Genomic DNA, 17,000 nt, shown 5'->3' with positions numbered 1-17,000 from the left:
ATAATGAAATTAGTATAATGTTTGTTTATGTAATAAAATTTGGTTTGAAATACCTACTGAATTGAATTTTTATTTCTTACTAGCTTTTTGGCTTCGCCCACGTGAAATAAATTGTCACAGTTATGTGTGTTATAAAATATTTAGGTGCTAGCTCTTACACTATATAACTGGCGGCCGCATGTAGCTGCGCGTTGCCGCGAAGAGCAGTGAATGCAAGTGTGGTGCGCTAGATGGCGACACAGTAGCTTCTTGTAGCAGTCAGCCCTATGGCATCAAGACAGTACCGATCACTGACGTATGTCAACAAAACGGTGCTCGACTCTTAAGACAAGCTAAATTACACCATATTGTTGATGACATTGAGCATACATTTTTTTGAATACCTTCGCGAAGAAAAACTTCTGTACGTAGTACTTATTATTATTCTGTGCTTATACCCACAAACAATTGAAAAGGTTCATAGAAAAGTCTTTATCAGCGCACAACTAATTAACTTTAAACAATATTTCATCTGTTGAGATTGCATGGCGCAAGACAAAAAACGAAAGGTCGGAATGACCGCGCCAAAACCAAAACGCCCCGTCCAAAACAAATAAAACTTAAACAAAAAATGAAGCCGGTTAATAAGCTGGATGACATTTGGGAATTCGAAAAATTCATTCAAAGCATTATTAATAGCGCCCATGAAGTGGGTTCCATATTATTAAAATGAGAAGACAACCATTACTTATCTTTAGACAAAGTTCGTGCCATCCATTAATTCGACGCTCGTATAATCTCAAGCTCTAAGGGCTCTACATAATTGTTTCAGTTACACACGTCTTAGGTATTTAAGTGGCATTACGAACACCGTTTCTTCCGAAGTTGTCGTTGTATATCAAAATTATTATGAGAAAACGTATATCATTCGTGAGCGCGCGCAAGTTGCATATACATATTTTGTCATACTCGTTGTCTTGTCCCTCCTTAAAGATTGCTTCTCGCAACAAGCATCGGATGGCGTGATAGCAAATAATTTTATAAGGACCTTTAACAATATGTCAAGCCGTTTCGTGTAAGACTTTTTCTTATTTTCAATAAATAATACGTTCGCTCATAAGTTTACATTGTTCGATTTCGACCGAGGCAGCAGTGAGACGATATTTCTCGAAAATTTCTTTATTTTCAAAGAAGTTATAACGCGGGTTCTTTATGCATTTCGGAGGTACATTTGTTATTGTGGGAATGATAATGTGATTATTGTTTTGCGAGCTTTCGCGTGATTGATGGATGTTTGTCAAAAAACGTAATGAATTAGTGGTCGCGATTGATTGTTTGCACTTTTAAATTAATCATAAAAGTATAAGACATCAATAAACATTTTAATATAGGTACTAATAAATAAAAATTTCCTGTTATTAGTAGGTATAACTACACGTAATTCGCGAACCCAACAAGAACTCTATTAATCCTGGGCTTGAGAACATTTTAACCTTTCAAAAACACCAGACCACACCAGTTACCAACTAATAAGCAATACAATAAAACCATTCGCAAAAATAACACCTTACAAAAGAACCGTCAGAACTGTCAACACAAATTCAATTACAATAGAAAATTAGCCTTTTATCTCATTAGCGGTAGGTAGAGAGATACCATCGGCTTATCCGCCGTAGCTGGACAATGCCTCACAAATTAATAATTCACGCTTATAATGCTATTAGATGTAATTTTAATTTGGTCTATTGGTATGTTCGATACGCTGTCGACGAAGGCTGCGGCACGACCGAGAGCGTGTTGACTGTTAAAGAAAGTGGAAAAGTTGTTGATGAAAAATAGGATTCTTTATTTGAATAAGAGTTAATAGTTACAGAATTTCAGGAAACTCGTAGATTCTGGAAAATAAATAATTATGTTTAAATCTATTTGAGATTCATACCTACTTAACAGGCTCTTGTTGACCCCTATAGGTATGCAGATAAGGAAGGAAAATGTTGTGTTGTGTGAATGGGAAAATTGTGACTTATGTACGAGTAGGTGATGAACTAGCCTAGTCTCTCTATTCACCAACCTTGAAAACATTTTTACCTTCATCTACTTCAATCCTAATATGGAAATACGGAATCCACTATTTTGACCTTTTTAATAGATTATGTTAACACATAGATAAATAACGCGATGTAAGCACTCTCTACCATTTTAAAAATTGACCCCGGCCTAAAAATACAGTTCGCTTTCCGTTTATGGGATTTCGTCAATAGCTTTTATTGTTGTAGTGCCGTGTTGATCTCTCGATGGGCGAGCGGCCGATACAAACGCCGGATTGTTCAATTCCATTGTGCCGATAGACTCGCTTAAATGTTTGACAGCCGGACGATGGCCGATTCTGAAACGTTTCTTGTTGTCTTTAAAATAAAAAATACAGTTATAGCTACTAAAAACTCGACCGAAGCATTCAGTACAGTTTTTACAAAATATTTTCATTCAAACAAAAACGATATTTCTGCAATACCTAGTTTAATAATCACCATTCTTACCTAATCGTTTCTTTTTCCATTAAAAAGAAAGGAATATGAGATAGAGCTTCACAGAATCGGATCCGATAGAGTTAAAATTTAATAAGGCCGCAACCTTTGTCGTGCTACGGTTGTTGTTATGAAACTTTTGTTCTTGTTTGTGAAGAAGCCTTCTTTTATTACAAGACGGATTTGAAAATCTGAATAATTTTATTGCGAGCTTTAGCACAATATGTAGCCTTTCCAGAAAAGCTTCTAAGAAAAACTTTTGGCAGGTATTTACACCAACTACAATACCATCTCTATACCTAGTAGGCTAACAATTTGCGTGCCAGATTAGATTTAGGCTGGGTTTAGTGTCACGCGGACTGTCAGTGTGGATCGCTCCGCACAGCCGATCTGTATGAACTGCTAGGGAGCGAGCGGTTTCTCCGGACCGCATTACTCTAAAACGCTCCCTAGAAGTTCATACAGATTGGCCGTGCGGAGTGGGTCCTCACCGGACGGTCCGCGTGACACTATACCAGCCTTAATGCCATCAGCGGTTGCGGTTCGAATCCGGCTATAGGCAAAAGATAATCACGAGTAGGTAGGTAGCCGGATATTTATAGAATGTCTGAGTATAAGCACCTGTTTATACTCAGACATTGTATAAATATACGTAAGTACACGATATAGCGCTTAATATTATTTATTTATCAGTATATTTTAGCTCTGTATAATTTAAAGCCTGCTGTAATTAAACTGAATCATTTTATTTAATCTAATTATTAAAACAAATCATACCAAGCTATTGTGCGTTCAGTTTCTCACAATATGCTTGTGGCAAATTCAATTTGATCGAATCTCTCCCTAAGGATTGTCCCCCTACGACAGTGTAAGTAACGTTAACATTGTTACAACTTGAATTACATTGGTAGGGGTTACTAAGTGAAGAAAGTGGTTTGTGGCGGCGGTTTTCAATAAATAAGTTTATGTTACCTATTTGTCTACTTTTCTGAGATATTTTGTTGTATTTGAACATACAATGGTTGCCATAAAAAAGAAATTACAGTTTAGTTACAATTAGTTTAATTACAGTTTAATTAATCTTGCAATTTAGGATTGAATTCGATTCCGAACGATTTTGAACCCCCCAAGTGTTTTTTTTTTGTTTCAGGATCAGGCCTTTGGCCTCAGCTTTTGCGTTGCCAAGGCAGCAGAGTTGCCAAGAGCGAAACGAATAAGAAGAAAAAGAATCTTATGCGTCGCGTCCCATCCCATCTGAGAATCGAATCCAGAACCTCAAGGACATGAAAATCCAACCCTCTCTACCATCTATCGCCTATTAATTCACAAAATTAATTTAAGTAAGTACTGATTGATAAAGGTACTTACCTACCTGTAAAGTGCCTACCTTAAACATAAAGTGCCTGAAATTTCACACACAATTATTTCTAGGATCATTTTTCCGAGACATGTCTAATGTGCCCATAAATCTCTCACTGTAGGTAGTGGAATTCCCCGGCCAGGTCTTGGCGTCTTCCAGAAGTGATGGGGCTAAGTGGATAATGAGCGGGTACGATCGCAGGCGGGGCCGCCCCGCCCAGCGTTCCCTTTTATTTGATAACGGACGATGACCGATGACGGTGACGTATGATGGAAAAGACCAATGTGTGGATTATAAAAAAATTGATATTTTTTTTAGAAAAAATTGATAAGTTGACTAACTAACTAGATAACATACACTAACCAAACTAGGACAAAATAGGTACAGTCAATGTGCTGAAGTGATTTTTTCTGGTCCCGTACAAAAAGTTTTTGTACTTTAGAGCTAGAATCACCCATTTCGGAACTAACGGTTTTATATTGGTCTCATACAAAAAGTTGTTGTTAAGTCAATAGGACCCACTACTTTAGGACCAGAATCACCGGAACTTTTTTCAGTGGGATCCGAACCCAACCCCTGAAAGAAAAGACCCCGAATTGAGCCGATTCCAGCATCTTGGATTTTCTGTGATGCTTATTTTGTGCGGTAATTAAAGGCTAACTACTTATTAATGTTTACTTTATTTCCGATCTAACTTAAATCTACCAAGTTACAGAACCAATAAACAAAGTCACGCTCGCCTCATCTGTAATCTGTTAAAAAATATTTTTATCCGGCTGTAAATCTTTACACTTAATAAAGTCGACTTAGCTACCCTTGCTAACGTCTAATTCAGTATTCCGACTGGCGATAATGATTAACGAGTAGCTATATTAATTCGATCTGCCTGGATTAGTCGACTACCGGCGAGGGCGCGAAAAAACAAACAAAGTTAGCAAGGGACACTCGCTGAGGGTGTCTTGTACGGGGACAGGGCTGCCAACAAGTGAAAAATTGCCTCAAGGCCGAGTCTGCACTACGGCTAAACCGCCGAGGTTTTTTAAACCGTGATTTTATAACCAAGTAAAACTAATGCAAGCGTCCGCACTGCGGCTTTTTCCCGCATACTTATACGTTTCGAGCGGTCTCGCGGTTTGGCGGTTTACCGCTTGCGGGAAAAAACCGTAGTGTGGACTCAGCCTAAGTGAAATAAAAAATAGATGTTACTTATTTAGTTATTTATTCATTTATTTGGGCAGCAAATGACATTTACGTCGATTACAGTGTAAAATTATGTTACTGCAACGTTGTATGATCGTCTAGATGCGTTTATTACCCTACTGCGCGACGCAAAGGAGTTGTAACGTGTTTTCTCTTATTTCTATTCGCTCAAAACTCCATATTGTAAGCACGCAAAACAAAATATTTGTAGAGTAATTAAGTAAATTTCTTACTTTAAGCTTAGTACCTAAATATTAAAAAATAAAGAAAAACTAATAAAAGAAAAGTATAGTAAACATTAGAATTATCTGAAACAAATTATATTAGTCCTTTATCGTACGATTGTATACGTACATACCTATATCGAAGGATACTTACTAGGTATATAATTAAGTGCGTTCTTGATTACCTACTGAATTATGATTTTATTGACCGATATAAATCTTTGATTACCTATCATTGCGGTTTAATAGTACTTTTTATCTGTAATACAATTTTTAATAATTAAATTGCAAAAGATTAACTAGATTAAAACATTAAGTTCAATATCTGCGTGTGGTCGTGAGCATATACATGTAGGTATACTTACAATACAACATAGTAAGTATAGGAATTTTTTTTTTTATAGTTCAGAAGTTTTTAGTAACTAAATCTTATCTATGTGCTAGGTCTTTTACATTTTATATTCTGTTCTGGTGTATAAGATATAAATATTATAATAGAATAGAGTCTTGGCAAATATAGAGTGCCAAAAAGTGTATAATGCAAAACAATCAGTTTAACAGTGTTACCATAGCTGGGCGTTAACTCGTTAATCCGTTAATCGTTAATTAACGAAGTTAACATTTCTATTAACGGATTAACTTTTAAGTTAACTTTAAAAAATGTTAACGGACTCGTTAACTTCCGTTAAATTATCCTAAGTCCGTTAATCGTTAATCCAGTACCTACTATTTACCAAAAAGATACAGCAGGCACGCTGAAAAACACTAGAACAGTGGTTCTTAACCTTTAAGTCATGATCATGAGGGACCATTTTTACCCGACTACGGCAAAGCAAAAGGAGGGTTATGATTTTGACAGGCTATGTATGTATGTATGTATGTATGTATGTATGTTCATGTGTACCCTCGTAACTTCTAAACTACTAATCAGAATTCGACAATTGACATATCATTAGAAGCGTCTTAATTGTCCGCTGGTTATAGGCTATATGGGGTTTCACAAAATCTAATGTGGCGCCCTCTAGCGGACAAAACATACAGAGTAAAAAAAAAAGTTAAGATAAATATGCCGTGTTTGGTATCATTTGAAAGCGCTTTACTCGTACATTTTGAATATATATATATTACTAGCATTTGCTTGTGACTTTACCTGTAATCATGGGCTAATTGCATATAATTCACATCTTTTCGTTCATAGCTTCTTTACTACTTATTAGTTCATCAATTTAACTTTTGTTTTCACAAATACACTTTCTCACCAAAATAGTACAAATAATAAAAAGTAAAAAAACTAAAACCCAACTACGACAAAAAACGACGCTGAAAAAGTATAAAACAAGATTTTCAGAATACTAAACTGAACAAAGTTGCTAATGTAGTTGCATAGTAATTTTTCATGTTTGGAAAGGCGTAGTCACACGTTACATATACCTACCTACCGTAGCACTTTGACAACGTGTGACTGCGGTTTTCCAAACATGAAAATTACTATGCAATTACATTAGCAACTTTGTTCAGTTTAGTATTCTGAAAATCTTGTTTTATACTTTTTCAGCGTCGTTTTACCAAATGGCAATGCCAGATTTTGTATGGAAGTTTGCGTCTTTTTTTTTTCGCGCGGCCATCGGCCAAGCTTTGTTTTTTGATTACAAAATAGTGTAATAAACCAAACTTACTATGACATGTATACCTCTTAACTCAGTCTGAACTGAGTTACGAGCGTTAGAAATTTGATGATTTACATACTAGATTTGCTTTTTGCACGCAAGTTTTGTAAGAAATTACAACAAAATATTGCGCTATTTTTTATTGCGCTGATTCTACTCCACACTGATGTCTGGAGCCTTTAATGGATGGTATTGTTTGTTTATGTTACAGTTAATGTGATAAATTGAAAATTATTAATAATAACCGGTTATTATGAATAATTCCCGACAGTTGCGGTGAAAGTGATAAATTAATCACATTTAACAGTGATTATTTAATAATTCAACCTTAGTACTAACAAATTTCATAAAAGAGAACAACATCTTGTGTACGTGTTCGTGTACAGCCAAACTTTTGAACGTTTTGATATCATATATTAATATAATTTGGCAAAATGAGTTTGGAATGTTTCTTGCATAATATTACTTTTCCATGATGCCTATAACATAATGTTTTGATTTAAAGTGGAAAATAGGTTAAGGTGCGGCGGGGGTGGCCCTTGGGCCACCCCTAAGCCGCCTATTTAGTTTTATACACACATATATGACCTCATATTAATCACATTTACCAAATCATGCGGTAATTATTCATAATAACCGGCGATTATTCATAATTTTCACATTTATCACTTTGACCGTAACATTTACACATACAATGTCACTATTTTGTTGCAATTTCTTACAAAACTTGCGCGCAAAAAGCAAATCTAGTATGTAAATCATCAAACTTCTAATGCTCGTAACTCAGTTCAGACTGAGTTTAAAGGTATACATGTCGTAGTAAGTTTGGTTTATTACACTATTTTGTATCCAAAAAAACATGGTTTGGTCGATGGCCGCGCGAAAAAAAAAAGACGCCAATTTCCGGCATTGTCTTTTCTGTCTTGTCAGGGACCACCTCATAATCGGTCAATTTTGACTGCAAAAAATCTGTTAAAAGTGGTTTTGACCTAGGTGTGCAAGTGCACTTCGTGGACCACTTGAAATGCTTCCAGGGACCACCAGTGGTCCGCGGACCACCGGTTAAGAACCACTGCACTAGAAAAACGCGTTCTGACAAGTACGTTCGGGCTTCCAGAACTTCCAGAACCCAAAACAACAGTTTTTGTAACCAGAACGAAACGATATAAAAAAATGCTATTTTTTTATTTATTTACAAGCTTTAATCATGGACCCATGCTTTATAATATGTATATTGACTTCACTTCTTAGTATGTGTGGGACAAATCTTGCAACTGAATTTAAGACCAGTTCTCAACCGATTGAGCTGAAATTTGGTATACTTATGTAAGTACGGTGAAAATGCAATGTTATGGTACCATTAAGCTGGCCTGATGATGGAGTCAGGAGGTGGCCATAGGAACTCCTAAATGAAACGGCAGCATCGCTTCGAATTTGGGTTCGTTGGATTTGTCTTTTAGAGCACTTTGATGCTAAATTGTATTGTAATTGAACCAAGGCTCTGAGATGGAGATACTATAGACTTTTTTAAAAACAAGCTGTTATTCTGAAATACAGTTTTTACTAAAACTAAAAAAAAAAATAACTGTATGCAAGGTTCCTTAAAATAATTTCGAAAACTTGTAGCGCAAACATAAAAGAGGAATAAATTCCGTGCGCGATACAAGCTTTTGAAATTATTTGAACCTTGCATACAATTACTTTTTAGGGTTCCGTAGCCAAATGGCAAAAAACGGAACCCTTATAGATTCGTCATGTCTGTCTGTCCGTCCGTATGTCACAGCCATTTTTTTGAGCCATTGGTACCCCCCCCCCCCCCCTCTAACTTTTAAAATAAGAAAATGAAAAATAAAAAAAATATTGATGTACATTACTATAAAAACTACCAACGAAAATTGTTTTGAACGAGATCTAGTAAGTAGTTTTTTTTTAATACCTCGTAAATCGTAAACCGCTTATTACCGCGTAATCTTTCATACAAATAACTTAAATTAAAAAAAAAACATAATTCAATGGTACGGAACCCTTTGTGCGTGAGTCCGACACGCACTTGGCCGGTTTTTTCGTTTTATTATCGTGTGTTAACGGATTAACGATTAACGTTAACTTGCGTTAAATCTTGCTAAATGTAACGTTTTAATGTTTAACGAAGTTAATTTTTTTATTAACGGTTTAACGATTAACGAAGTTAACTATTTGATTAACGGTGCCCAGCTATGAGTGTTACTTACATCGTGCATTTGAAAGGTTTCGTCATATTAAAATGCATAATTTTCGCATAGATTTCTTTTAATTATAGACGAAAACAGGATAGGCAAAACCTTCTCTACAGACACATTTTATTAGCTTAATTCATTCTACATGTTGGTAACCCTGAATCGGAATCCCTGTGACAACACCGCCTCAGGGAGCTGTGCCCGAGGGACGCGTTTGTTTTTAATAAACCGCTTATTCTGCAATAATGGCGCCATAGGGCCTGTAAACGAGATGCGTTATTAAAATGCTGCGCTTAATGTGTGTGGGAGTTTTTTCTGCTTTCACACACAATTACATTACTGGATCTCAAACAAATGTACGAGAGTTTATTTAAACTCGGTATTTACCTAAGGTATTACGAGTAGCTAATAATCCAAAAGATATAAAATAAACTATACCTAATACTGAACTGAAAGTTCTATCATAAAGTTTCATGCTCTACCTACTTTTGAATCCTTGGAAATTGTAATTTATTTTCTTGAAGAAACCGAAATTAAGTACCTACTCTAACCTACAACTACGAAAATACACGTGTCGTTATGTTTAGCCTACCTTCCATTCCTATGTATATTAGTGAACTAGCTTTCCGCCCGCGGCTTCGCGCGCGTGGGCTACATTATCTACATATTTCACGGAACCTTATTTTTTTTCAAATTAAATTTAGCCTATGTTACTCGTGGATAATGTAGCTTTCGAATGGTGAAAGAATTTTTAAAAACGGTCCAGTAGTTTTTGAGCCTATTCATTACAACCAAACAAACAATGTTTTCCTCTTTATAATATTAGTGTAGATAACTATGGATTTACAATAAGTATGGCCAATTTATTGTTATACCTACGCTGCTTTCTGCCACGAATAGGTACACTACATGTCTGACTGACAATGACTAACGTTGGAGCGTTTCTTGCATGTTGCCACATACTCGTAGTATGATAATGGGGCAATTAAAGGCATTATAGTGATCGCGAAATCTTATCAGTGGCTTGGGGAGAGCTGGTATGATCGAGCACAAATCTATTATCACAAAAAAATACCAACCGAATTGAGAATCCCTCCTTTTGTTGAAGTCGGTTAAAAATAATTTGTTTTTGTTTCAGGTTTGTGACTAGTGAAATGAAGAAAGCAAATGTGCAGCAGTAGTAAAATGCCAAACATTAGAAGCTTATACGAGTGTGCAGTTTAATGATGATACTAATATCGGAAATATATTTCTCAATTTACTCTTGATATAAAGGTCATGACTTTTTTAATTATTCACCAGTTTGATGCAGCCTATGGAAAGTTCCTTCAGGTAAAGGTATCGTAGTAGGTAAAGGATATACCTAAAAATAACTAAATGTATTTAGTATCTAACATGTTCTTTGTTGTGATAATGATTCATAAAAGTCAAAAGAGTGAGTGGTTTGAAAATATGTTTTATTGCAATCGACAAAGAAACTGAATTACCTAAGTGTTTCATGCATGGTTCGTTCGCAGATAACAAGTGTAAACTGTTTTGTATTTACATGTACTTACATAGGAAACAACTGTTAATCCTACAATATATTTTTATGATTTGTGTTTTTAGCGCGACAGACATTATCGGGTTACAATAGCAGCGTGACGTTACCTTGGAATTTAATGTTATTTGAAAACAACTTGCAAAGTGGTATTCAATATGAGTAGCTTCAAGCTGTGGATGCGGTGCTTCAGCATCTGTCTCCTGAGCGTGTCCGCACGTGCCAGTTCCCAGTTGATGTCAGCAGATGCCTGTGGTCCTCTTGTCATCGCTCACCGCGGGGCCAGCGGCTATGTTCCGGAACACACGCTGGGAGCTTACGCCTTGGCCGTCACGATGGGAGCCGATTACATCGAACCCGATCTGGTCATGACAAAAGACGGTCACCTCATCGCAAGACACGACAATGAACTCGGCCTAAGCACAGACGTCGCCTCCCACCCCGAGTTTGCCTCGCGCTACCTAACAAAAACCGTCGATAGAGTCACTGTCAGCGGCTGGTTCACTGAAGACTTCACTCTCGCCGAAATCAAAACATTACGCGCCATAGAACGCATCCCGGCCAACAGACCTGGCAACGCTAGAATGGATGGAGCGTTCGATGTACCCACGTTCCAAGAAATTATAGAGTTAGCCAAAAGCATGGAAACCATTTACTGTCGGGAAATTGGCGTCTATCCAGAGCTTAAACATGGCACCTACTTTCAGCAATTGGGATTGGCCATGGAAGGACCTGTAGTTGAAGCATTTCACAGCAACGGTTACCGTGGTCCTGATGCCCCTGCGTATATTCAGTCATTTGAAATTAGCAACTTGAAAGAACTCAAAAATCTTACTAATCTGCGATTGCTCCAGCTGCTAGGGGGAAGTCAGCCTTATGATCAGTTCGTGTTGGGCACAAACGTTACATATCTTTCGATGGCAACACCAGAAGGACTAAGAGAAATTGCTAGTTACGCTTACGCAGTTGGTCCGGAGAAGGCGTATATTATCCCTCGCACTGTTAATGATACGTTAGGAGATCCTACTCCTTTCGTAGAGAACGCTCATGCTGCTGGATTGAAGGTTCACCCTTTCACGTTCCGATCAGAGAATTCTTTTCTCCCAGCTGAGTTTCGCAGCAATGACACTTCGCCGGACGCTATTGGGGACACAGCAGGAGAAATGCTTGCATTCCTCAGAACTGGTATTGACGGTCTTTTCGTAGACCAACCTGACGTATTGGTTCGAATTAGAGAACCATGCGCTAGCGAATTTTCGCAGTGTAGATCTTCAGCAACGTCAGTGGTGCCGGTTGCTTTGGTGACATTATTGGTACTTGTGCTCTTTGGAGTTTTGGAATCAAAAGAAAGCTTTATTTTCTAAGTGAACTATACAGTGATGATGACTCTACCTAGATTACGGTGGAAGATGTGTCGTGAACTACACGTAAAATACATAGTTTCCACACTTAAGCTTATCTATGTGTAAGTGATTTTATACATATACATTATTAAAGTATTTTGAAAGAAAATATCTATTGATTCATTGCAACTTCAAATAGCTGCACTGCGTCAAATACTTTTATAAATATTTATTAATGATTTACACATATAGCCCTACAATTACGTTGATAACCTTCATTCATTCTAGTACACTGAGTAACAAAATAATTATCTTTATTTATAGACGAAAGTATATAAACCCGCATTAAATGTTTAATTTATAATGGATTTTTCTTCGTAACATCTAGGTCACGTATGGCCTTCTCCTGAAAATGTTTAGAGAGAGCTATAAAGAGCGATTAGGTGAAGTAAGAATATGCTATTCACGTGTTCAATTGTATGCTACATGAAAGTGTTTTTTTGTCTTCAATAAAGTGTTTTTTTTACGAATAATAAGGATAATCTATATATTCTCTCTCTCTCTATATCTCTATAACTCTTTCGCGCAAGAAAGAATTTTCCTGAATGTATTTTTATTTTAGCTTTAAACATAGCTGGGCATTAACTCGTTAATCCGTTAATCGTTAATTAACGAAGTTAACATTTCTATTAACGGATTAACTTTTAAGTTAACTTTAAAAAATGTTAACGGACTCATTAACTTCCGTTAAATTACCCTAAGTCCGTTAATCGTTAATCCAGTACCTACTATTTACCAAAAAGATACAGCAGGCACGCTGAAAAACACTAGAATAAAAATTAGCCAAGTGCGTGTCGTGCCACGCGCAGTGTAGGGTTCCGTAGTTGTCCGTCATTAACACAATATATTTCAGAAGCAAGCAATGAGGATCAGTACTGTTGTAGAAAATTCAATAAAACTAGTATCTACGTTAATCTTTAAGACATAAGAAAGATATATCTTTTTGAATTATCCAAATCGGACCATTACTTACGAAGATATTAAGTAATAAACATAGACCGTTTTTGCCGCTAAAAGTCAACGTACGCAGGGCCGCGTGACGTCACTATATCCGAATCGAGCGCAGCCGGCGTACTATTGGGATGGAAAATTTTTTTTTTCCAGCTAAACTATCAGTTTTAGAAAAAAACTTTTAATAACATTTATTCATCAAAATAAAGTAACCTATCGACCAGTAATTTAAAAAAATAAAAATTGTGAAAAATAAGTATCGCTATGTCCAAAAACCACATTTTCATAGGAGCTTATAGCCTGGGGGGAGGGGCAAGCCTTACCCAGCTTCTGGGCTTGGTGGGAGGGAGGGAGAGGCAAGTCATATCCAGTTTCTGGCCTGGGGGGGGGGGGGGGGGGGTAAGTCATACCCAGCTTCTGGCCGACGGGGAGTCATACCTAGCTTATGCTCATGGACTGGGGGAAGGGACTAGCCTTACCCAGCTTCTGGCCTGGGGGGGGGGGGGGGGTCAAGTCATAACCAGTTTCTATGGGCTGGGGGGAGGGGCTAGCCTTACCCAGCTTCTGGCCTGGGGGGAGGGGGGAAGTCAAGTCATACCCAGTTTCTGGCCTGGGGGGGGGGGGGGGGGGGGGGCTGTATGTAATACTCAGCTTCTGGCCGAGGGGGAGTCATACCCAGCTTCTAGGCTAAGATTAAATAGATTTCCAGGAGGGAGCAGCTGTCCGTTCCTGCAGCACCTGGCCCGCCCATGGGAACGGCGAATAAATAGGTAGGTACGTAGGTTTAACTCAGAAAAACTAAATAACAGGTAGGTATTGCGTGTACATCGAAATGATCTTCATAGCAATGTCTTAGAGCCTAGGCAGAGTGTATCTGCCTCAGCTATACCTTATTGTTAGAAGTAAATAAATTAATACTTATACATTTTTATATTTTACTTGGAAGAAGATATGACTAACAACACTTATGAACACTTTATTTGAATAAATCGCCAAATATACCACCGCGGAGACCCCAATCGCGTCTCTGCGTTCCATTGAACCGTATGAGCGTATGGATTTTTTGCGTTATTTTTCACAATTTCTATTTTTTAAAATTACCTATCGATAGCTTACTTTATTCTGATGAATAAATGTCATTACAAGTTTTTCTCTAAAACTGATAGTTTGGCTAGAAAAAAATATTTTCTATCCACGCAGTACGCCGGCAGCGTTCGGATCGGATATAATGACGTCATCGTCCCCGCGCCGGGCGGTCAGTGAACTTTTTTAGTAATTTGGCCATAACTTCGTCAATTTTTGTCGTAGAACAAAAATTTTTGGACTGTGTATTAAGGATTTCTTAGCCCTATAAATCTGCATTCACAGCTAAAAATCGAAATGATCCTCATTACTTCATCTAAAGTCACTTTTAATATTTTCTTCTAAGGAATTTTATAATACATGAGTTAAATGACTATTACTCACTGATGTATCTTAACCGCTACAGTTTTCCTTGAGAGTTCATGAAAAGCAGTATCGTTACGAGTTTTTCTAGATATTTAAAGAAAACAGTTCAGTTTTTAGAGGATGGGGACGCCCTACTCGAACAAAAATTGTCACTTCAAACTTAAATATTTTGCAAACCGATCCCTTTAACGAAAAATGTTATGGTACCATTAAGCTGGTCTGATGATGGAGTCAGGAGGTGGCCATAGGAACTCCTAAATGAAACGGCGGCATCGCATCGAATTTGGTGGATTTGTCTTTTCGAGCACTTTAGTACTAGATGATGTCCAGGCAGTAGCGGCGTAAGGGGGCGGTCCGCCCCGTGTGCCAAGCATCAGGGGGTGACACAAGTCGGGCAGATCAGTACTCACTGGCGCATCTGCATGGCAAATCTGCGGTGTATGTCATGATACTAGGGGGGGGGGGGTGCGATTGTCTTTCAATCTTCGAATCGGTAGGTAAAGGACTTTTAACGAGGGGTGGGGGGTGATCGCCTTGGGTGCGAACCCATGCTACGCCGCCACTATGTCCAGGGTCCTGATGATGGAGTCAGGAAGTGGCCATAGGAATTCCTAAACGAAACGGTGGAAACTTATCAAGTTTGGGTTTGTTGGATTTGTCTTTTCGAGCACTTTGGTGCTAAATTGTATTGTAATTGAACCAAGGCTCTGAGATTGAGATACTATAGACTAAGAGCTGGTGAACGCCAGACCTACGTCATTTTATAAAAGCTGAAAGTTAGTCAGCGTATGCTCCCAATGTAGGTTAGAATGTTGGTGGATTATGAAGTTTGGGTCATCGTTGCTTTGGCAGCTATCCTAAAAAAACTGTCTGGCAAGGAGTTGGAACTGTCAAAACTGTGTGGCTGATGTCGAAACAACTTCTAATCATTGCCCAAATATTATACATAAAAATCAGATTTTATGGTAAACGTAAGTAGAATTAGTCTATTGAATATACAGAAAAAGCCACCGTAAAAGTTAGGCTTACGTTATAGGTACCATAAAAGCTGATTTGCTTCCGAAATTATTTGAACCTTGCATACAATTACTTTTTTCGTTTTAAACATGTGTTAACGGATTAACGATTAACGTTAACTTGCGTTAAATCTTGCTAAATGTAACGTTTTAACGTTTAACGAAGTTAATTTTTTTATTAACGGTTTAACGATTAACGAAGTTAGCCATTTGATTAACGGTGCCCAGCTATGGCTTTAAATGAAGAACTTTTTCCATAGATTCTAAAGATGATTTCTTAAGAATCTATGTCCCCTAGATGGGGCAGAGGGCGTCCACAACAGTCCTCCATCGCGTTCGGTCTTGAGCTTCGCGTTTTATCTCGATCCAGTACCACTTGCGGCGCTTGATCTACTGATCGACTAAAGATGATTAGATTTAATAAAAAATAATATTTGTTTGAAAATTTAAAAAAAAATGTAAGGTATGACTAGCTAGATGATTAGATATCTCGCAGCAAGTAGGCGTGTCTGGTGATAAGAAACAGAAAAAATAACGCATAATCATGCGAGCATCACGCTATAAAGGCTCTATTTCGGTATCCTTCCGTTTGGCCAAATTACTTTTCGCCAAATTTCACTTCGCAAACAACTTATCGCCAAAGTTTCATTTCCCAAATGAACTTTTAGCAACTGCTCTTTTCGCAACTAATTCATTTGGTCAAATTATCATTTGGCCAAATTTTACTTGGCAAATGTTTATATATATAGCAAACGTTTTATTTTGCCAAATACACTCAACATCAAATAAACCGCACTTTCCGCGATGCGAACTTTAAAGATTTTCTTCTGACACAATTATGGTACCCCAACAATATTGGTGTTATTTGAAAGCCCAATAAATATCCTTAAAGAAAAATATATTTTATTTCTAAATAAATGATTAACATATACCATAAATGTGACTTGAAAATAGACCTCACTTTGGGCTCACCTCTGGGATCAATTAGACAAATTTTTATGGTTATAAAACCAAATAAAGATCTCACGTGTCCTCTTTAACAGATGGATAGCGATTAATCCCAACTTAACTGTTTTATAGTCATAAAAAATGGCTATAGCGTAACTACCTATTTTTTGAAGAAGTGACTCTGGATCCTTGTAAAGACACATTTTTGGGGTAAAAACCTTTCCTTTAATGAAATGAAGTTTAGAACTAGGCTTTCAAATGGTACCAACTTTGGTGGGAAGTGGGGATGCATACGTTTGATAAGTGCTTGTCGCGGGAGGTGCGATTTATTTGATGCCGAGTGTATTATATTCCAAATAATTTGTTTCGTCAAATTGACACTTCACATACTTACCCACCGTTACCCACAAATCAAAGCATAGGCACATCATGGTTTTCACAAGAATTTTATGTAAAACAAAGAGATTGCAGAAAACAGTATGGTTGCAGAAAGTAGGTATTGCAGAAAATAGCAGGTTAGGT

General features: G+C 37.4%; 1 protein-coding gene across 1 annotated transcript; it reads left to right on the top strand.

Annotated features, from left to right (window-relative positions):
* Nucleotides 1-10,776: 10,776 nt before the first annotated feature.
* On the top strand, nt 10,777-12,223 carry LOC135086511 (uncharacterized). The gene has a single exon (XM_063981240.1). The coding sequence runs from the start codon at nt 10,870-10,872 to the stop codon at nt 12,073-12,075; it is 1,206 nt and encodes a 401-aa protein (XP_063837310.1). The 5' UTR covers nt 10,777-10,869; the 3' UTR covers nt 12,076-12,223.
* Nucleotides 12,224-17,000: the final 4,777 nt, after the last annotated feature.

This window comes from Ostrinia nubilalis, chromosome 2 (assembly GCF_963855985.1).
Source record: "Ostrinia nubilalis chromosome 2, ilOstNubi1.1, whole genome shotgun sequence".
Classification (NCBI taxonomy): Eukaryota; Metazoa; Arthropoda; class Insecta; order Lepidoptera; family Crambidae; genus Ostrinia; species Ostrinia nubilalis.
The sequence above is the reverse complement of the archived record's forward strand: the minus strand, read 5'-3'. Positions and strand labels throughout refer to the sequence as shown.

Coding starts and splice junctions, on each gene's coding strand:
- LOC135086511 (XM_063981240.1), top strand. CDS start 10,870: ATGAGTAGCTTCAAGCTGTGGATGCGGTGCTTCAGCATCTGTCTCCTG.